Source organism: Bos grunniens, chromosome 19 (assembly GCF_055505025.1).
Source record: "Bos grunniens cultivar Pamir isolate PY7600 chromosome 19, Bosgru_T2T1.0, whole genome shotgun sequence".
Taxonomy (NCBI): Eukaryota; Metazoa; Chordata; class Mammalia; order Artiodactyla; family Bovidae; genus Bos; species Bos grunniens.
Window position 1 is genome coordinate 35089534 of NC_141183.1, and position 22079 is coordinate 35111612.

Below are 22079 nucleotides of genomic sequence, written 5' to 3' on the forward strand. Positions count from 1 at the left end.
GATTACCACATGGAAATGCCTATTCATAAAGCTCCCCACCCACCCAACCCTATGCCCAGTCCCAAAGCTGGGCCAAACTCTGGAGCAAACCTGGCTTTGCTCTTCTCGGGTACCACATGCTAACTCAGAGGTAACTCTGCATTGGCAGGACAAAACCTGTCTGGACTGTCCCCACCATCTCTGCCATATCCAGACACCTGCTTCCCACCCAGACTTGCCCAGCACATCTTACTGACCAGCCAGCACCCCCGTTGATCCCTTGTTTCTAGGGGGCAGCATAAGACAGTGGTTATGGGCACCACATCATGGGTAAAAGCATGGACTGTGGAGCCAGACTGCCTGGATTTAAATTCTGGCTCTGCCCTTCTTGTCTGACCTCAGGCCAGTTACTTAACCTCTCTGTGCCACTGATTCCTCCTCTGTAGTGCAGATATTATTCCCTGTGACCCTGGGTCGCTGGTAGGACCTGGTGAGATGACAAGCGAGGTGAGAACAGTAGTAAGTGTTCCATGAACGTGGGTTGCTCTCCCCTGAGGAAGCTGCGGCCTCGTTCTGGAGGGAGCCGTGCTCTGGGGAAGTTAAACCCGAAGGCTGCCCGTTAGGTGTGCCCAGTGTGCAGCCAATAAGGTCTGGGGAGGGAATGACTCCCAGGGCTGGAGTGTCAGGAAGCTTCTGGACGGAGGAGTGGAGATCAGCTGGCCCTGATCTCATCCCTGGATGCAGGCTTCCCACTGCACTTAGTACTTGGCCATGAGTCCGTAACATCCCCTACAGGAGCAAACGTTAATGGAGCATCTATTGCACCCAAGCTGCTAGAGAAGACCCTGAGAAATCCAGAGGCCTCTCCCCCTGGTCTGCTCGTGGACAGTGGGAAGGGCAGCGTGGTGGCAGCGGGGCTGGGGGTGGGACCGCAGTGGGAGGGGCCAACAGCGGGAGAAAGGGTTGGGAAGGATAAAGTGGGCTGGCTTGAGAAGGGTCCTACGTTTCCAGCTAGGAAGTTTGCAGGAAGCAGGAGCCGCTAGGCGTGCTTGGGTTGACCAGGGGTGTTAGCTCCGATGAGCTGATGGTGGCAGAGAGGCAGGGGAACTCAGCAAGGCCAGACATGGGAGGGAGCGGGTCTCTGCCATTTCCTCTGGGCCCCCTGACTGGGGGCGGGAGCGGGGCAGAGAAGACTCCCACAACCCTCTCCTCCGTGGTCTCCACAGCCTGCTCCTTCCTTCAGGTGACTCCCTCCAGGACGAGCCGCTGAGTGTCCCTCTGCCCAGCCCCCGCATCACCTTCCACCTGTGGACTGACGAGGAGCAGCTCTGTAAGTGCCTTGGACCTCCACGGGGAGCGGGCTGGAAATAATGGGGGATATGCGTGTGCGTCTGTGTGTGCATCTGTGTGTTCATGTGTGTGTCTCTCGTGCTGGTGTCTTTGTGTGTCTGTGTGTGCACTGTGTGTGTATCTGTCTCTGTGTATATCTGTCATGTGTCTGTGTGTGTGTTCATGCCTGTGTGTGCCTGTGTGTGTCTTTGTGTGTCTGTGTGCATCTGTGTATGTGTCTGTGTTATCTCTGAGTGTCTGCTTGTGCATCTGTTGTGTGTGCCTGTGTGCATCTTTGTATGTCTGTTTGTGTGTGTGTGTCTGTGTTGTCTCCGTGTGTCTATGTATCTGTTGTGTGTGTCTGTGTGTGTGCTCCTTGCCCCTTGAGTTGTCTGCAGAATCTGAAAAGCATTTTCTCTGTGTCAGAGCAGCCCCGTGCATTAGCCTCTGGTCACGTGTGTCCAGAAAGTTCCACACACCATGTTGATGCCAGTAGACAGTGCATGCCCTAAGAAGGAGGCAGGCACCAAAGAAAGCTGTGGTTCCTGGAGCAGGAGGGGGCCCACACTTCCGCTCCATGCTGGTGTCGGTCCCCCTTCCCCCCCAGGCCCTGCTCTTCTCAAGGAAGGGGGAAGTCAGAGGGGCAGGTTGTGGTGGGCAGTGCCAGGCTGGTGAACCAAATTCCAGGTCCACACAACCCTTCATGCGCTGGGTCACCCTAGACGGGCTCAGTGCCCTAGGGCCCTCAGTTTCCTCACGAGCAACAAAATGAAAGGCGATTGGAAAAGCCCGGAGGCCTCTCCAGGAGCTGATGCTCTGTTGTCTGTGTCCCGGGGGAAGCTGCAGGGGAGTAGGAGCGCGGGAGGGTGCTCGTGAGCCCACCGGAAGAGGGCTCCAGAGTTCAGAGGCAGTGCGTTAGCCGATGTCTTTGCGGCAGGACTTCTCAGAACCTTTTAAGTGATGTCTTTGCAGCAGGACTTCTCAGAGCCTTTAAGATGTTTACTTGTGGTATGAGTATGTGGGGTTCTCAGTCTCTGTTTGCTACATAACCTCTGTTCCTTCTCGAAGCATCTCATGGGGCTTCTGTTCAGCTAACAAGTGTGTGGGAAACATGGAACCACCAGCCTCGTGGGTGAGGCCCACCCAGCCTGGTGTCCCGTCTCCATCCTGACAGTCCCCTTGGTCTTATGTCCCAGGGAAGGAACTGGTGCTCTTCCTGCGCCCGCAAACCCAGCTGCGCCTCAGTGCAGACTTGGAGGCCTTGGATCTTCAGGGCCTCCTGCCAGACTGGGAGTTGGCTCGGGCATCCATGCTGTCCACTGACAGTGGCATCGAGCGGGACCTTCCTCTGGGGGCTGACGAGCTGCTGGCACCTGGCAGCCCCGAGGCAGAGCGAGCCGGGCTGCAGCGCAAAGGGGGCATCAAGAAGCGGGTGTGGCCCGCGGACATCGTGATGCCCGGCAGCTGGGATGGGCCCCCAGGGCTGCACCGGAGGACCGGCAGACCCAGCGGGGATGGGGAGCTGCTGCCTGGCGTCTCCCGGCTGCACACAGCGCGGGTACTGGTGCTGGGGGATGACAGGATGCTGGGGCGCCTGGCCCGGGCCTACCGCAACCTCAGGTAGGGCCCCAGAGGGCGGCTGGGGACGGTCGGGACAAAAGTGGGCCTGGCCTGGGCTGATGAAGGATGGAGAAATGGGCTGGGGGAGGCCGAGACCAGGGTGGAATGGGGGGCGGTGGTACACTGTGTTCCCCCCAAACCCCACACCCAGCCACCATGGAGCACCATGCTCCCTGCTTTACTGCACCCATTCTACAGATGAGAAGGCAGAGGCTCAAGAGTGAGCAGGTCAATTGCCCAGAGTCAAAAAGATATTAAGTAACAGAGCCAGGAGGTGGAACCAAGTCTGTGGGAAGCCCAAACCCCTGCTCATGCCTGCGTTCTGCTCCCTCTGCCAGGAAGCGAGAGACCCAGAGGTTCTGCCTCACCCCCCGACTCAGCCTGCAGCTCTACTACATCCCCCTGCTGGCTCCCGAGGTGCTGGACTCGGGGGGTGGGCAGTTGGGAGAGGGGGGGACCTAGGGGAAGGGGTGGACGGCAGGGTTGGGGGGTGAGCCCTGGGGAAGGGTTCGAGGGTGTCAGGAGGAAGAACTGGGGTCAGTCTTCCTTAGGATGCGGAGCTGGGCAAGACCTGGAGGGCTTCTGTCCCAGAAGCCACAGACATGGGCCCTAGGGGTGGCAGAGGTGCCTTTTCACTGTGGCAGCCTGCCCATGATCCCACAATACCATGGCTGATGCTCAAACAGGAGGGCCTCTCTTACACACACACACACACACACACACACACACACACACACACACACCCCTACCCCTTCCTAGGGGGAGATGAAGCCGCACTGGCAATATTTCCTTTCTATCGCCCACTCTGCTTCTGACAGGGGATCCTTAAATTCAAGGCACTGCTTGTCTCTCCCCTTTAAGGCTAATGACCGTTTTTCAGTGTCCCTGGCAGACATCCTTGGGAAGGGGGGTTCCAGCTTCACCTCAGGTATGAGACCCGTCTTCACATGGTGCAGAAATCCAGGCCCCAAGAGCTTGAATAATTTGACCCATTCCCAAAGCTAGTTTGTCTAGGACCGGCACGTGGGGACCCACCCCCCACTGAGCAGGAAGAAAGTGCCAGAGAGGCCCTGACCCGCCGCCCTGTCCCCTTGTTCGCAGACGTCTGCGGCATCCAGGCGTTCGGAGCTGGGAGAGCTGGCCGCGTTCCTGGGCCGCGCGGACCCATGGTACGAGGGCATCGTCAACAGCCTGTGCCCCACCATCCACAAGCTGGCAGAGATGGTAGGGGATGAGGGGTAGTGGTGGAGGTGGGGGCGTTTTCTTGAATTTCGACCTCAAGAGTCAGCCCCAAGGGGCCCCACGAGGGATAAGGCAGAAGAGGGGCCGTAAGGAGCTAGTGGCTAGAATTTACTCTGTACCAGGCACCTTCCTGTTTGGACAGGCCCACTGTGTGGAGAGGACAAGGGAAACATTCTTTATTCGTTATTAAAGGGTGTGGGCCAATGATATGCTTCTCATTGGAAACTTGTGAGTTTCCTGGGCCGCTTTGCAACGGTTGCAACAGTTAGCGGTCCTGAGCACGGCTCCGCGCCAGGCACTGTTCTAAGCGCTCCCACCTGCAGCCCTACCAGCTGGGTACGCGTGTCTGTCTACTGGTGCTGTCGTCATTTTACAGATCAAGCAGCGGAGGCACAAAGAGATTAGGTCTCTTGCCCAGAGTCACAGGATGAGTCCCACTCGGAATAAGGCAGCTTCATTCCAAAGCATGTTCTCTGAGCCACAAGCCATCGCACTGTCCCCAGCCCCAGGCAGTGGTGAGGACAGGCAGGGAAGGGGCTCATCTTTCACTGATTTGAAAGCCCTTCTGTCATATGTGCCGCAGACATGTTTTACCCACTTTTTTCATTTCAGTCTTGTCAGAAGTGGAGTTTGTTTTGACCTACAGAATTTCAAATATGTTTATCCTTTATGGTTTCTGCCTTTGCAGCCATGCTTTGAAAGACCTTCTCCATCCCAAGATTAAATTCACTGATAATTTACTCTAACACTTTTAGCATCTATTTTTTTGCATTTAGATAAACTGTCTGCAATTAATTTCATTATGTAATTTTATTTTTTCCAAGTGTTTAGGCTATTGTTGTAAAGCTATTTATTGGGTATACTATCAGCTTGAAATGCCACTTTTGTCATTTATTAAAATTCTTACATATGCTGGAGTTTATTCTTTCTCAGTGATCTGTTCATTTCTGTATAAATTTGCACTTTTATATTTTCGTATCTGGCATGATACATTCACCCCATTATTCTTCTTTTGCAAAACTTTTCAGACTATGTTTATTTATCTTTCCATATAAATTTTAGAATTCCATTGTTGAGTTTGTTTGTTTTTGGGTTTTTCTTTTCTTTTCTTTTGCCACACTGCAAGGCATTGGGATCTTAGTTCCCCAACCAGGAATTGAACCCACGCCCCCGGCAGTGGAAGCACAGAGTCCTAGTCACTGGACAGCCAGGGAATGCCTGTCAAGTTTTATTTTTAATCCCATTGAGATTTTGATTGAATTTTGGAGAATGAACTTCTTTAGCACATTAAGTTACCCTCTGGGGGTGTGGTATAACTCTTCACTTCTTAAAGTCTTTATTTCCCTCAGGATTGGTGTTCCATTTTCATCTGTATTATTTTTTTTAGATTCCACATGTAAGTAACATCATATGATATTTGTCTTTGTCTGACATACTTCCTTTAGTGTGATAATCTCTAGGTCCATCCATGTTGTTGTCAGTGGCATCATTTCATCCTTCTTTGTGGCTGAGTAATATTCCATTGTATACATGTGCCACATCTGCTTTATCCATTCATCTGTTGATGGACATTTAGGTTGCTTCCATGTCTTGACTATTGTAAATAGTGCTGTTATGAACACTGGGGTGCTGGATGGACCCTTTTGATTAAGGGTAGAAATCAGCTGGCGGGAAAGGCTTGGACAGCGCTGAAGAAACAGCGAGGTTAGTGCAGGGCAGGGAGCACAAGGGGGTTTTGGAATTTCTCTGTTAAGAAAGTGGCAGGTCCCACAGCAGTGTGGAGGGGGCTGGCTGAAGACAGTCTCCCTCCCTCCCTCACAGCCTCTCTCCCTGGACACGTCCCAGACCGTAGACCCCTTCATCCTGGATGCCATCACCTACTATGTTCGCATGGGCACCCAGCCCGTCTATTTCCAGATCTACACGGTCAAGGTAAGCTTCCCACCTGGGGCTCCAATGAGACCATGGCAGCCTGTTGGACTCCAGGACCCCTGGCTCCGGGGAAACGGGGGACCAGGATGCAAGTCATAAACTCATCCAGACGTTCTTTTTTTTTCCCTATATTTATATATTTATTTTATTTCTTTGGCCATGTCGGGTCTTCCTTGCTGCACACAGGATCTTTCGTTGCAGTTCACAGACCCTCTAAGTTGTGGCCCATGGGCTTAGTTGCTCCTCGGCATGTGGGATCTTAGTTTCCCGACCAGGGAACGAACCCGTGTCCTCTGCATTGCAAGATGGGTTCTTAACCACTGGACCACAGAGAAGTCCCCCATCCAGACATTCTTGGCTGTTAACTTTATATTCTTCCTCTCTGGATAAGTAAGATAATCATTAACTTCTAACACCTCAAGTTCATGCGGAAGGACTCTCTGTCCTTCCATCCTCCCCATCATCCTTGCCAACCTCACCTCTTGCAGCAACTGCCCTCACCTCTGCTCTGCTCACCCCATTACACAATCAAGTGCTTCTCCTGGGTGTTCCTGCGATGCTCTGGGCCGCACTCTGGCACCTCACTGCCACTTTGTCATGTACCTGCAGATGCCAGTGCCGCCCCACCAAGACTCTGAGTCCCCTGAGATGAGATTATACTTTGTTCATCTTGATCCCCTGCTAGTAGCACAGTAAAGTGTGTGTGTTTGTGTGTGTATCAGAGGATGCGTCAGTGTGGGACTGGCTGTGTGCAGTGGGTATAGAGTTAGAGGCAGTGTGAGGTACTGAGAAGTTCATGGCTCACCTCCTGGTACCTCTGCATGCTCACTGTATGATCACAGCTACCTTCACCTCCCTGACATTGATTCTCCCCACCTTTTTTTTTTAATATTTATTTTTATTTATTGGCTGCATTGGCTTGTGGCACATGGGCTCTCCACTTGCACCTCCAGAGCATACAGGCTTAGTTACTATGAGGCATGTGGGATCTTGGTTCCCTGACCAGGAATTGAACTCATGTCCCCTGCCCTGCAAGGTGGACTCTTAACCCCTGGACCACCAGGGAAGTCTCCCTCCCCACTTTTTAAAAAAATTAATTAACTTATTTATTTATAGGCTGTGCTGGGTCTTTGTAGCTGTGCTGGCTTTTCTTGAGCTGCAGTGATCTCTAGCTGCAGTTTGCAGGCACCTCACCATGGTGGCTTCTCTTTTTGCAGAGCACAGGCTCTAGGATGCATGGGCTCAATAGTGATGGCTCGTGGGCTCTAGAGCTCAGGCTCAGTAGTTGTGGCACACAGGCTTAGTTGCTCTGTGGCATGTGGGATCTTCCCAGACCAGGGATCGAACGTATGTCTTTGGCATTGGCAGGCAAATTCTTTACCACTGAGCCACCAGGGAAGCCCCATTTTCCCCATCTTTAAAATGGGGAAAGTAATCTTCATCACAGGGTTTTTGTGAGAATTCAAATGAGTAGAAAAATATATTAAACGATTGATGGGGGAAGATGACGGCAAGGCGGTCGGCACATGGAAGATTCCAGGACAGTGGTGGGAGGACCAAAATCCCACATCCTGGGACTTCCCTGCTGGTCCAGCGGTTAAGACTCCACTCAGAGGGCCTGAGTTCGATCCCTGGTCAGGGAATTAGATCCCACATGCTGCAACTAAGACCCAGTGCAGCCAAATAAATAATAAATAAGTAAATATTTTAAAAACATCCTGGGCTGTGGGGGTTACTGGGAGCTGCCCCTGGCAGGGACGACCTCCCCCAGCCTCCCTGCCCCCCCGCCAACCTCCCTCCAGATCTTCTCTGGTGATCTGAGCCAAGACCCTGCCGAGGACATTTTCCTCACCGAGCTCAAGGTCAAGATCCAAGACTCCAAGTTCCCCAAAGGTGAGCATCTGTCTCCCCTTTCCCAAAGCTCAGCTGACTCAGCTTCCTCAAGGCCCACTTCCAGAAAGTCCTCCCACCTCTCACAGCCCCATCCCACCCCTTCCTTCCCACCACTGCTGAATACCAGGGTGCCCTGTCCCCTGCAGGCTTTCCCAGCCCTAAGGGCAGCCTGGCCCCCCCTGAGATGCAGCTTTTCCGCTCTGGAACAGATGTGGCTTCACCTAGGCCTCAATGAGGGAGGGATGGGGCCTCCCACCTTCATTCAGCCTCTTCTCTTCCCACAGATAGTTTTTCACCCCGGAGGAGGGGCGTGGCCGAGGGTCCAGGGGCTGAGCTCTCCATCTGCTACCAGAAGGTCAGTGGGTGTGGCGCCGTCAGGAGGTGGCCGGAGGTACCGCTGGAGGGGGGCAGGTGTCAGGGACATGGTGGGGGTCGGGGAGCGCGGAGCAGACAGAGGGACCTTCTGCCCTTCCCTTGACACAGCCCCCAGTTTCCCTACCTCCAGAGCATTTTGCAGGGATGGGCGGGTTATGACTGGCCTTACATATGGACAAGGAGGCCATCTGATGTAAGGAACAGGGCGCTATCCCTTTGTTCAAAAATACCTTCCTCCCTAGCTGACCAGATGCATCGGAGTACAGTCCTCAGTCTGGAGGGTGGAACGTGTTCCCAGGACTGAGTGCTCTGAGCCTTCGTCCTCTGGTTCCTTACTGGACATTAGCTTAACCAGGGCTCAGGGCAGTGGTGGGAAGCAGAGAAGGAGGGGTGGGGAGACAAGCAGACTGTTGATGTGGGGATGTGTGCCCTGTCCTGAGGACCCCTTCTGTCCCTGCGTCCCCCTCCGCAGGCCCTGCTCAGCCACCGGACCCGGGAGGTCACCGTCTCCCTGCGGGCCACCGGGCTGGTCCTGAAGACCCTTCCAGCCAGTGACACTGAAGGTGAGGAGCTGGGCAAGCAGGGAAGCTGGGGCGGGAGGAGGAAAGAGGGTGGAGGGCCAGAGATGGAGGGAGCGGGAGAAGGCAGCTTCCCTCCCCATCTCTGGGAGAGCAGGAAGATGGCCCAGCTCCCACTCATGCCGGGCCCAGGGCTGGGCACCAGGCTGCCTGGTGAGGCCCAGCCCGGCCCTCAGGTGGGTCACCATCAAGCAGCCCAGGGTGACGCTCCCCTGCCTGAGCAGGTACGGGAAGGGGTTAAAACAGGAAGGGGTGGTGGTCACAGTGGGTTCGTGTCCTTCTTAGGAAATAGCATCCCCAGCTGCCCTCCTTCCCTGGAGGCCCATTCACAGCCCCGCATCTCACCCTTCCCAGTTTCAGGGCCCACCCTCTGCACCCCTACTGCTGCGCCCGACACAGACCACATGTGCCTGAAAGTTAGTGTGACAGAGATTGTGAAGACCTCCAACTTGGCGGGAAGGTCCTTCTCTGTAAGTCCTGGGGAGGACAGGAGCTGGGGAGATTCACACAGGGTAGGGTGAATCAGAGAAGAGAGCCTGGGGAGGGTGTGCAGAGAAGAGGGAGTGAACCCCGAGCCTTTGTGAGCCCCTGCTGTTGGAGCCAGTCTTCCTGTTGGGAAGAATCTGATTTCCAGTCTGTTTGAAATATTGAGCACCCACTAGCCCTCTTCCAGGGCCCTGGAAGAGGTAAGGCCCCACCCCCACCTCCACCTGGACCATCGGAGGACCTGAGATGTACACAGATAACTACAAAATGCACCGAAGTACTGTATGCCCTGCTCACAGCAGCCAAAACAGCAATGGCCCAGCCCTTGTGTTTGTTCGTTTGTTTGTGGCTGCATTGGGTCTTCATTGCTGTGCTTGGGCTTTCTCTAGTTGCAGCGAGCAAGGGCTATTCTTCCTTGTGGTGCTTGGGCTTCTCACTGTAGTGGCTTCTCTTGTCACAGAGCACAGGCTGTAGGGCATGTAGGCTCAGTAATTGTGACCCAAGGGCTTTGTTGCTCCGTGGAATGTGGAATCCTTCCGGACCAGGGATCAAACCAGTGTCCCCTGAATTGGCTGACGGATTCTTAGTGACTGCAGCATCTGAGAAGTTCCGGCAATGGCCCCAGCCTTTGGGGCCCCATCCCATGGCCCTACCACCGCCCTTTGCCCTTTGTTCTTATTGATACTCATAGAAATACAGACGTAGGACCTGCCCATTTTCTCCCTATCTGATGGCCACTCTGGATGTCACTGCCCTACTCAGTTGGGCTTGGAGTACATGATTACACCTGAACCGTGTTGTCAGAAAGCCTGGACTCCCCCCTCACCCAGGCAGATACTCCCTTTAGGTCAAGCCGCCTAGGAGGTCTGATGCCCGAGTGTCTTGAGTACTTCTGTGACATCCTGCATCCCTGCAGGTCAGGATGTCTTATCACCTCCCACCTTATCCTAGCCCTGGGCATAACTCGACCCTTTCCTCTGGACTCTTCCTAAATCACCTCCTTAAATAGATAGTGTTCTCACTTTGGTCCATGACCCACTTCATTTCTTAGCTCCTGGGCTATCAAAGCTATGTCCGTGGCTTTAGTCCAAGTTGTTCAGGACACCCACATCTTTATCTCCTGCTCTGACATTCACCCCTGAGTGTCTGACCCCTAAATTAGCATGAGCTGGGTGTCCCACAACACCCCAAACTCAAGATACTCAAAACCAAAGCCAGAGCTTTCCAGTAGTGGAGTTCTCTAGAGCCAGACTGCCTAGACTCAGATCTTGGGGCTCTCATTTACCAGCTATGTGACTTTAGGCAAGTGTCTCCAGTTTTCTGTGCCTCAGTCTCACTGTCTGGAAAATGGGGATAGTAATGGTAGCTACCTTATCTGGTTGTTGTGAGGACTGAATGATGGTGACATGTAAAGGTTCTAGAAGAGCACTTATCCAAGTCAGAGCTATATATGTGGTATGGTATTGTTTAGTCGCTCAGTCGTGTCAGACTCATTGCAGTCCCATGGACTCTGACCTGCCAGGCTCCTCTGACCATGGGATTTCCCAGGCAAGAATACTTGAGTGGGTTGCCATTTCCTTCTCCAGGGTATCTTCTCGACCCAGGGATCGAACCAGTGTCTCTTACATCTCCTGCACTGGCAGGTGGATTCTTTACCACTGAGCCATCTGGGAAGTCCCATATATGTGTTAGAGGCTGTTGTTATTTCATGCCCTCCTCCACTGTGTCCATCTCCTGTCCAGTGAGGCCATCGTTAACCAGTCACCTTTCCCAGAAACCTGGGAGTCAGCTCAGACGCCTCCTCTTCCTCACTTCCCTTTGTCTGCCGGTGTTCTCTCTCAAACGTTCTCATACGTCTCCCTTCTTCATCCTCCTCCTGGGCCAGCGAGGTTGACCAGCTGTCCCAGTTTGCCTGGGACTGGAAGGTCTCCTAGGACCTGGGGTTCTTGGTGCCAAAACTAGGGAAAGTTCTAAGCAAACTGGAGCAAACTGGTCATTCTTGGGCCAGATTTTTCATCCACCTCCTTCTGGACAAACTCAACAGCCCCCCGTTGTCACACCAGTGCTCCTTCAGTCCACCCTCCACACTTCTGCCCGTGTGCTCTTTCTAAAACAGACACATCACTCCGTGCTTAAAACCCCTCGATCATCTTCCTCTCCCCGGGCAGAAGGGTGGAAGAACTTCAGTGTTGCATAGCTTGGTTCCTCTTCCTCTCCATTTGCAACCCCAGCCAGCCCTGCACGCCCTTGACACTGGGTTATCTGTGATACCAAACCAAACCTGGGTCCTCTCGCCCAGGTGCAGTAAAGCCAGTCTACTGATGCTGGGTTGTGGTGAAGAGAAGTGTAGCTTTTATTGCAGGTGGCAAACAAGGAGTCCAGGGCAGCTGATGCTCAAAACCACCGACCTCCCCAAGGAGTTTCAGCAAAGCACTTTTAAAAGCCAGATGAGGGAGGCCTGTCCTAGGCTATGTGATCAGTTGGTATACAATTCTATGATTGGTTGATGGCAAGGGAACAGAGTGATGTCATAGGCATTAACACCATCAATCCTTAGGTGCCAGTGGGTCTGAGGGCTACCTGCTCATGATTATGTAATTAATAATTATCATGTAGTTAATTTCTTCCATTGGTGGTGGTTTTAGCATCTGTAATAAAACAACTCAGGAAATGTGCATCAAATACTGTGATCTAGGTACTTCAGAGAGGAGCTGAAGCATAGGATATGGGGGAGGGGCCTGTTACCGGGAAGCCCCCATAGCACCCTGCTCAGTTACATTTGGAAGTGTGCTGGCCGTCCTTCCTCTGCGCCTCACTTGGCCTGAAACCCCGTTCCTCCCTTTCTCTTCCCTGTCCTCCTTTAATGACCTCTGTTTCTCTTTCAAGATTAAACTCAGGTGTCATCTCCCCCAGGAGGCCCTTCCCTGCACATCCTCCACCGCCCTCCCTGGAGAGCTATGGCCCCACGTCTGTGCCCGCTGCCACCCTCCCCCCCCCAAACCCTGGGGACATGGCCATGGCAGCATTTGCAAAACTATCAGTGATGTGATCTCAAGGTCTCTGTAGGGCTCAGGCCCTTCTCCATCCTCCCATCATTCAGCTTGGGAACAGCTCACAGCAGGAGCTCTCCAGATGTCTCCTGACCTTCTCATCCAGCCTCCACCTCTGCAGGATCTCACCCCTAACCAGAGCTCCCTTTTTCTGGGGCAGCCTATGCCCTGGAGGAGCCCTCTATGGGCTGAGAGCTCTGTACTGAGCTGAGGTTTCCAGACAGGATGCTCTGTGTTTGAGCTTCGAGCTCCAGGGTGGACCTATTTCCTTTTCATGTATTTCCTCTTTCAAAGTCAGTTCCTTACAACAGTTTCTATTTTGAATGACCTCTTTAAATAACCTGGTTGTGGGAATTTTGAAAATCTAAACACCCCAGTGAGTTCCCTTTTACCTACAAGGTAGTTGCTAATAGTAACATATTTTTGTTCTCAATAGATGAGAAACAAAAAGCACAGAGAGATTAAGAATCAAGTCCAAGGTCACACAACTAATAAGTGGCAGACCCAGGATAGGAACCCCGGTGCTCTGGGTGTGGAGTCTCTGCTTTGACTCTCTTCCTGGGAGATTCTTGCACACCCTGCCCAGAGACTTCTGGCAGCCAACCCTCCCAGTCCACAAAAGTCCAGCAGAAATGCCCGGATGTGCTTGACCTCCCCAGGTTTAGTCTCTGTTTGCATGCATATATGCCCAGTCACGTCTGACTCTTTGCAACCCTAAGGACTGTAGCCCCCCAGGCTCCTCTCTCCTTGGGATTTTCCAGGCAAGAATACTGGAGTGGGTTGGGTTGCCATTTCCTCCTCCAGGGGATCTTCCCGACCCTGGGACTGAACTTGCATCTCCTTCATCTCCTGCACTGGCAGGCAGATTCTTACCACTAGGTCACCTGGGAAGCCCTTCGGCACGGTTGTGAAAGTGAAAGTCACTCAGTTGTGTCTGACTCTTTGTGACCCCATGGACTATACAGTCCCTGGAATTCTCCAGGCAAGAATACTGGAGTGGGTAGCCTTTGCCCTTCTCTAGGGGATCTTCCCAACTCAGGAATCGAACCAGGGTCTCCTGCATTGCAGGTAGATTCTTTACCAACTGAGCCATCAGGGAAGCAGTTCCCTGCAATTTGACAGCAGGAAGATGGATCAGCCCTGCCTACAGTGGTGACCTTATAAAAAATGCCCAGGCTTGGGTTGGACTCCAGACCACTTAGATCAGAATCTAACTTTATGTTTGGGAAAGGCGGATCTATGCTTGAAAGAGGTGGAGACTAAGGCTCTAGAAACTAGTGCTCTGTGGTGGTGGATCACCCAAAGCTGCTGTCCACATGTGGAAGTGGCCAGTGACCAGAAGGGCCCTAAGAGCCCCATTTGGAACCCAAGATGCTCCACCTTCTCTGTCCAGGGGGAGGGGCCTCTCAGGAATAGCAACCCCCTGCACCCACTCCGTGCTCCCCAGGCCACAGGTTGGAGGGCTGCCTCAGGGCTGTTTTCCTTTGGTCCTGGGTGCATTTTGAAGAAGCCACAGGGCTTTGGGTTTGGAAGGCGGGGTTTCCTCCACCACTACCCAGGTTTCCCAAGCAGGGGATGGATCCCTCCTGCCTGTCACTGGTCCCCTGATACAAACTGATACAGGCCTGGTCTGACTCACAGGGGTAAGTTGCCACTTTCTAGACCTTCTGTCTCTGCCCCAGGGAAATGATCTTGTATGCAATCCAACTAATAACTGGGGTCAGGGCTTATAAAAACCTGGACATATCCCCCAATTCCACACAATACACGCCTGTCATATAGGAGGTGCTCAGGTCACTGGAGTATCTGGCAGGGTCCACCCGCAGCATCCCAAGTTGTTTTTTAAATTAAGGACAACAGGTTGGAAAAAAGAACTGCACACATGATGGGCAAGTCAAGGGCCAGGGCAGCCTAGAAGCACTTCCTGCGGGGCTGTCACTGCTCAAGAGTCACTTGCAGAAAGAGAGGCAGGGGCCCCCATGAACTGGGCAGGAGGTGTTGGCTGGGCCGTCTGTTACCAAGGTGACGCTCCCTGAGCTGTTTCTGTTGCAGGTGGTGACAAACACCTTCCGGACAGCCAACATCCAGATCCAGAGCCAGGACCGGAGGCTGCTGACCCTGTTGCTGGACAAGGACAGCTGCCGCACGTACAAGGATGTGGTCAGGTGAGGTTGGGCTCCATGGCAGCCAGCCCCTCCCCCTCCTGCCTCGAGCCCTGAACATCTTGAAGGGGGTTTGGATCCTGTGCCAGGCAGCTGTCCCTGATGGGTATGGACTCAGGTGATAACTTAAATCCAGGCAAAAGAGCACTTGAGTGGCTGAAGGTGGGCAGCAGCTGAGATTATACTGTCCTAAATCTCCTCTACAGACGCTCAGCCTGCAGCCCTTGACCCATCCCCGGGGCTGGCACTGCACCCACCCCCCCACAAATACACACACGCATACACAGGCTGCTCTTCTGAGGCAGCTACACTGCAGTTGATGTGACACTTACTGGTGTCACCTGGAAGGTGTATTTGGGTCAGGCAGGCACACAGAGTGACCCACCTGGGCATGAACTCTCCCTGTGTTCACCCCAGGCTGCTCTTTCTCATTTTGACTCTTCCTCAGCTCGCATCGGCCCCTCCCCCTTGTCTATACCAGACAATAAAGGGTATATTTTAAAGGTATATTGTCTATACCTTTAAAATGCCCAGGCAGATTGGACCCCTGAGATGGGTCTCCTGAGCTGGCCTCTCTCTCTCTCCATAGGTTCGAGGTTGCTCCCTGTCCAGAGCCGTGTTCCAGGACCCAGAAATCCAAGGTGCTGGGGCTCAGCTCCCACCAGCAGGAGATGGAAAGGAACAAAGCCAAGGTTAAGCCTCTTCTGATACCCATCAACACGTTCTCTGGCATCGTCCAGTGAACCCGAAGGGGAGTCCGAGAGTGGCGGGCTTGAGAGAAAGGATACACCACCCGTCCCCGCCCCAGTGGCTAGAAAAGGTTCCCTGGGGCGGCTTTCAGCCGCATCTAGAAGCCAGCAAGTGCAATGGAGCACAGGATGGGTGTGATGGAGCAGCACCCATACAAAAGCCCAAGAAGGCTGTGACCAAGCTGTTCACACAGAACCCAGCTCCTCAAGCCTGCATCCACTCTTGCATGAATTTCCAGTTCCCGCCTCTCCCACTATCTTCTCCCACTCAGGCTGAAACCAAGATGAGAGCTGCGGTCCGGGCCAGGGCCCGGCAGCCTGGGGAAAACAAGAAGCAAGCAGCGGCAGCTACAACCCTCCCTTCCCACCCAGACTGTTCCCTTCAGCCTTGGGACCACTCCCAGGTGGGCGTCTCTCCCAGGTGAGAGGACGTGTTAGATTCAGTAAATGCACACTAAAGTCTCTCTGCTGTCATCTAATATCCAGCAATACTTGTATGTTATTTCATTTAAATTTTTTCTTTTGGGCCACCCTGCATGACATGTGGGATCTTAGTTCGCCGACCAGGAATCGAACCTGCGCCCCCTGTAGCGGAAGCACAGTCTTAACCACTGGACCACCAGGGAATTCTCAATACGTGTATTTTAACAGACATCGGAGGCACGACTTAGTCTAACCTGATGTATCCATTTAGCTAGGTGAGAGCTTGGTGAAACATTCACTGGTGTGTTCTGTCCACCTGCCCAGCTCCTCATTCACGTTCACTGAGGGCCTCCTGACCTGCGCTATTGCCAAAGTGGAGGTGGGAATGCAAGTTCGTTTCAGAGGAGCCAGAGATTAAAGACATCAGATTTATTGGCTTTGAGTTCAACAGTGTATATCCAGATGTTAAGTTCATACCTATCACCTGGGCATGGTGACTCTGGGATGGAAGTGTCCCTTCCAAGTTTGGGACCGAAGAGTAGAGAAGTAGGCACTTCTCTTGTGGCCTTATTGCCCCAGGAGTAGGGGGCAAGTCTGAGCACATTCTCAAAGCCTAAGGAAATGGTGTAAGAGGGGCTGCCTGGGGTGCTTAGGCAGATGGGCCCAAGAGTAGCCTTAAAGAGAGCCCCTGTGCCTCTGTGGGCATTGGGAGCTGGTAAGGTTTTTCCCAGATAGCTGAATGCAGACAAGCCCAAGGGGTCTCACTGTGAAAGGGAAGAGGTGCAGCCATGAGGTGGCAGCAGGGACCCCAGGATATGGACTGCGGATATCTTGATGGACACCACATGGCAAAGGCCCTGCTGCTCATTGGCAGTCGACCCTAAACAGCTAAGATGGAGAGGTCAGTGAATGTGCAATCCTCCACTGAGGCTGTCCCGTGAGGAGCCCAGGGAAGAGGGGGGAACTAGGAACAGCCCTGAATGTGACTAAGGTGACTTTAAACTGGAAATGACTGGCATCACTGAACATGGCTAGATTTTCTTTTTCTGTCATTGGGGTGATGTTAATTGATTCATACCAATTTGAGCAACAAGTACTAGATTCTTGAACTAAATGTTTGCAGGACTTACTCAGAGTTAGGGAGGGCTCTGAGCCTTCCCCCAACAATCTCCCCACCAGCTTACAAAGAAAGCACTTCGTAGACAAAATTCTGCTGCACATTCAGGTGTGCGTTGGCAAGTAGCCCCCTCATCCTCACCCCCAGCCAAATTAGGTGCTCTGAAGAAATCTTGCTTGAAAAGTTCACTGAACAGCTCTTGTTGAACACTGGGCCATCCTGGAGTAAAGGCGGCTGGCTATTCCAAAGGGTTTGGGCTGCTGGAATCTCTGGATTCTAATACCCTGTTCACCAAGGGAGGAAATGCCTCCAAAAAAATTATAAACAATCCATGTGACATGTGAAATTTTGCCAATATCTGTCGGGATAATTAATAAATCCACTTCCGTTGATGTAAGATTGTTCACGTGCTAGTATTACTGCCTCTGGAGTGACTTTTGGATGAAATGTTAGCTAGCCACCCCTGGCGTGTGTATCCCCAAATGGACAACAAAGCACTCCTAGGGATAATTTAAAACCATCCAGGGACTTCCCTGGTGGTCCAGTGGTTAAGATAAGACTCTGTGCTTCCAACGCAGGGGGCACAGTTGGATCCCTGGTTGGGGAACTAAGATCACACATGTGGCCCAAAATAAAAACCAATCCAGGACATGTATAATGTTGGTGGGGTGAGGGTGTGCTGGAGGGCTGCCTGAAGGAGCTGCCACCTCAAGTCCACCCTCAGCTGTCAGTCCCTCTCAGGGGATGTCTCCAGTGGAGAAAACTGTGTTGCCTAAAGTCATGCCTCTTCCATGGGCAGCTCACATCCAATCAGACTGTTCTAGGCCCTGGGGACAAAAATAGCACTTTGATGGGAGAGAGACAGTCAACAAGATAAACCCCTGAAATAGAAGCCAGTAGCACGTCTGACCGGAGAAGGCAATGGCACCCCACTTGAGTACTCTTGCCTGGAAAATCTCATGGATGGAGGAGCCTGGAAAGCTGTGGTCCATGGTGTCGCTGAGGGTTGGACACGACTGAGCGACTTCACTTTCACTTTTCACTTTCATGCATTGGAGAAGGAACTGGCAACCCACTCCAGTGTTCTTGCCTGGAGAATCCCAGGGACAGGGGAGCCTGGTGGGCTGCCGTCTATGGGGTTGTACTCGACTGGAGTGACAGCAGCAGCAGCAGTATGTCTGACATGGACACTGCTGTGGAGGAAAATAAGCAGGAAGGTGAGCAGGTGAGCCTGGGGAGGGGCAGGATTTGTCAGTGAGGGTGGCAGGGACGGTTCCTGAGGGGGAACTGGATGGTCCCTAATCAGGGGGCCAGTGAGTAAACACCTGAAGAGCGTGAAGAGGCGGGCGGGGTGTCATATCACGAATTCCATTCTCGCTCCCCAAGTTTTCCTTGCCTCTAGAAGTTCAGGGAGGTAACTCAGCCTCGCAGGCGACGGGAGCCCTGAGGGGCGGCCTGGAGCGCACCCCGAAGGCCCCAGCCTGTGCACCCACAGGTGCGCACGCCTCCCGCACCTGCGCGGCGCCCCGCAGGTGCGCCCGGCAGGTGCGCAGCCCCCGCCCCCGAGGTGCTGCGTCCTCCTGGGCGGGGCCACTTCCGGGCCGGTGGCCGGACGTGGGGGCGGGGGCGGCCGTTGACCCGGTGACCGCGGCGCCGCCAGAGGCTGGAGGCGCCCTGCGGCTCGCTCCCCCGCCTCCCTCCGGGGGACAGGACACGGCGGCCGCCGCCCGCCCGGGTCTGAGGGAGCCCGGCAGCCATGAGCGCCAACCCGCAGTGGGACGTCAGCAGGGCGCTGAGGGTGGCCAAGCTCTTCCACCTGGTGTGTGGAGTCCGGGATGCCTGCGTGACCCCGTTCCTGACCCTCTACCTGCGGCAGCTGGGCCTGGCCGCGCCCTGGGTGGGCATCCTCATGGGAACCAAGCACCTCATCGCTGCCTCCTGGGCTCCCTTCTGTGCCTTCCTGGCCAGAAGCCACCAGAAGCGGAGGGTGCTCATGACAGCCTCGCTGCTGGGCTCGGCGGGGGCCAGCCTGTTTATGGTCCTGGTACCGCCCCTGGACAGAGACCCAGGGGACCGCCGGTGTAATGGAAGCCACAGCTTGACTGCCGAGGGCCCACCACCGGGAGTCGAACTAACTGTGACTGTCACCTTGGCCTCAGAGCCAGCCTCCAACTCCCCAGCGGGGGCGCTCAGCCTCCCAGGGGAGAGGAGTTCTGGGGTCGCTGGAACCCTTGGCTTCCGAGAAGGGCCTGGGGAAAGTGCCCAAGAACCTTTCAGTTATCCACCCGGCTCCTCCGTGGGCTCCACCCAAGGAACCAGGAACAGATCCGGAGTTCTCCTCCATCCTGACACTCCAGGAGTGACAGGTTCTCCCCGTGAAGGTGCTTTTAGAGTGGTCAGTCCACCACTCCCTCTGTTTGCTGGGGGCACGGTGCTGGCAAGTCCAGCCAACCAGTCGGCAGCCAAGGGGGATGGTGGGGCCCTTGGCCTCTCCTTGGAAGGGCTGCAGTGGACTTTCATCCTCTCACTGGGCTCCATGGTGCTCTGGGAGCTGCTGACATCCCCTCTGGAGCAGGTGGCCGACGACAGCCTCTACGAATACCTGGATTTTGTGGATGCCACTGACCGCCACAGAAGCCTGTGGGTGTGGAGGCTGCTGGGCACATCAGTTGGTGTGTGCGGCATTGCGGCCTTGGTGGGGCCGCTGGACTGCTTCCTGGCGACCAGTGGCCCGCGGGGCGTGGTGCACTTCTACGGCTACTCCCTGGTCAGCGCCCTGGCTTTACTGGTGAGCATCGCCTTTCCCGTTCCCGTCTGCCGGCGGCAGGAGCCCAGCTACAGGACGGTCAAAGCCCTGTCCCTCGTGGTCGGCGACCCCCACCTCACCATCCTGGCCCTCACCATCTTCTTGACAGGAGGAGCCACCAGTGCAGTGCAGAACTTCCTGTTCTGGCAGATGAAAGACCACAGGAGCAGCGAGCTGATCATGGGTTTCTCCGTGGCCCTGGGCTTGCTGGGGGAAATTATGCTTCATCCTTTCAAAGCTCTGTTGCTTAGGAAGCTGTCCAGGGTAGGCACGGTGGGGCTGGGGCTGGGCTGCCTGGCGGGGCAGCTGCTGTATTACTCATTTCTCTGGAGCTGGTGGTCCGTCCTGCCGGCTCAGATCTTGAGCGCCCTCAGCCACGGGGCTCTGTGGTGGGCAGTCAGCACCTCCATAGAGCACCTGGCCACTCCTGGAAGAGAGAGACCCCTGAGCGCCGTGTTCCGAGCCCACGTTTGTGGGAGTGGGGCCAGCCTGGGAAGCTTTGTGGGGGGCTTCGTGGTGATGCGCTTCAGCCTGCCCGTGCTCTACCAGGCCTGCTGCGTCCTCTTGTTGCTCTGGCTGGCCTTGTTCCTGTCCATCCAGCCCAGACTGCCCCAGGAGCGGAAAATCAACTACTCCAAGCTGCTGACTGTGGAAGCCAGTGACACAAGCGACTCTGAGCAGGGGACCGAACGGGACTGGCTAGTGAAGGCCATAAGGGAGGAACACTCTGACTGGAGGGGCTGAGAGACAGAGCCAGGATGCACACTGATCTGGGAAGGAGTCGGAGGGATGGACAAGACTCAGTCTGCTGAGGGCAAAGCCCACAAGTCCTGTGGGGCTTCAGGAAGCCCTGCAAGAGAGAAGTGTGTCTGTGCCAAAGCTCCACGGGGTCATCTCACTGCATGATTTTCTTTACTTTTGTAGTAAAAGGAGATTCAACTTTTGGCCATTCAATCTTTGGAAAATAATGGTGCAAGAATACATTTGCTATAAAACAAAAAATGTTCCCTCTGTAGTCACTCTCTTGGCAATGGGGTTTGGAAGAGCTTTGCATGGTTTGTTGTTGATTTCAGCTGTGGCTGAAGTGCTCAGATGAAGCTGATGGGGCCGGGAAGGCGATGGGACCTGCAGGATTCAGTTGGCAGAGGGGGCCTTGACTTTGGTGAGTCACATGCATTCCTGTGGATCCTAAGGCATAAGCCTATCTTATAGGGCAGGTCAGGATGATAATGAAACCAAAACTCTTCTCTTTACCTGTCTCTCTCTGCATTGATATACAAGTGTTATACTCACACCCAGATACTTAAGTCTCCAATAAGAGAAAGTGATGGGAAGTGTAATGTATATTGGATGGGTGTGGAGGTGATTAGGTTTTCACTCTTACTCTCCAGTGTGTGTGTCACCAGGAGTAGGATACTAGACTCATCTCCCATACTTCAGTCAGAGCAAAAGTCATTTCAAGTCCTTTGGACTCAATTTTGCAGGCTCCACCATGTAAGAGCACATGGAGATTTTTTGCATCTGCTTTGATAAGGGTGCAGCAGCCTCCTTATGGCCAGGACGGTCTATACTACCTCCAGAGCCAGGATGCTACAGGTGGTCCACATGCTACCTGTGCCATTGGGCTGCCCACAACAGCCTTATGAATCAATCAGAATCATTCACTGCATCATTTAAAAATTTTACTTGACTGCATCGGGTCTTAGTGTTGGCACGCAGGATCTTCAGCGTTCATTGGGACATATGGAATCTTTTAGTTGCAGCATGTGGGATCTAGTTCCTCGACAAGGGATCGAACCCAGGCCCCCTGAATTGGGAGCGCTGTCGTCTTAGCCACTGGATCACCAGGGAAGTTCCTAGAATGTACCGTACCCTTTTATGTCCCATTCCTTGCGCTCAGCATAATTGCAGTGGCTTCTGACACCAGCTACCAGGAGTCACACCGTAGGTTAAGAAGCACACAACTGCCCTCAATTCAGACACTAGCCACAAATTTGGGGGTCCCCAGGATCACCCTCACTTCTGACCAACTGGCTACCAATTTGGGGTTCCTACTTTCCTCCTCAGGTTCAATAATTCACTAGAATGGCTCACAGAACCTAGGAAAGTACTGCATGAAAGATAACATTTTTACTGTAGACAAAAGATACAATTCAGAACAGCCAAGAGGAGAGACTCATAGGGTGAGGTTCAGAGAGTCCCAAAGGTGAAGTGGGCAAGTCCTCTCCCCACGGAGTCAGGACCCCTCACCTCTGAGCACGCCCATATCCACTGGGGAGACTCTAGCATCTGTGGCTTTTACCAGGACTCCATTATAGCTGCATGGTTCATTGAGCCA

The 22079-nt window shown here is 53.8% G+C and overlaps 2 protein-coding genes across 11 annotated transcripts in view; both read left to right on the forward strand.

Annotated features, from left to right (window-relative positions):
* The window catches only part of PIK3R6 (phosphoinositide-3-kinase regulatory subunit 6), a 50493-nt gene extending 34619 nt beyond the window's left edge, over positions 1-15874 (forward strand). For 7 of the 10 annotated variants that reach the window (XM_086355537.1, XM_086355539.1, XM_086355538.1 and 4 more), the window contains 12 exons: positions 1223-1309; positions 2505-2928; positions 3267-3345; positions 4030-4152; positions 5992-6102; positions 7905-7995; positions 8280-8350; positions 8843-8933; positions 9303-9418; positions 14537-14649; positions 15236-15338; positions 15668-15874. In XM_086355537.1, coding sequence (XP_086211663.1) covers positions 1223-1309; positions 2505-2928; positions 3267-3345; positions 4030-4152; positions 5992-6102; positions 7905-7995; positions 8280-8350; positions 8843-8933; positions 9303-9418; positions 14537-14649; positions 15236-15338; positions 15668-15820 — 1562 coding nt within the window. In that variant the 3' untranslated portion in view covers positions 15821-15874. Of the gene's footprint in view, positions 1-1205; positions 1310-2504; positions 2929-3266; positions 3346-4029; positions 4153-5991; positions 6103-7904; positions 7996-8279; positions 8351-8842; positions 8934-9302; positions 9419-14536; positions 14650-15235; positions 15530-15667 lie in introns of those variants that run through there. The other 3 variants (XM_086355546.1, XM_086355545.1, XM_086355542.1) reach the window with 3 other exon arrangements.
* A 2701-nt stretch (positions 15875-18575) lies between these two features.
* MFSD6L (major facilitator superfamily domain containing 6 like) lies at positions 18576-20695 on the forward strand. The gene has a single exon (XM_086355547.1). It carries the CDS (start codon positions 18692-18694, stop codon positions 20483-20485), a length of 1794 nt encoding a protein of 597 aa, XP_086211673.1. The 5' UTR covers positions 18576-18691; the 3' UTR covers positions 20486-20695.
* Positions 20696-22079: the final 1384 nt, after the last annotated feature.

Excerpts from the sequence above, each read along its gene's own strand:
- MFSD6L (XM_086355547.1), top strand. The coding sequence starts at position 18,692 with ATGAGCGCCAACCCGCAGTGGGACGTCAGCAGGGCGCTGAGGGTGGCC.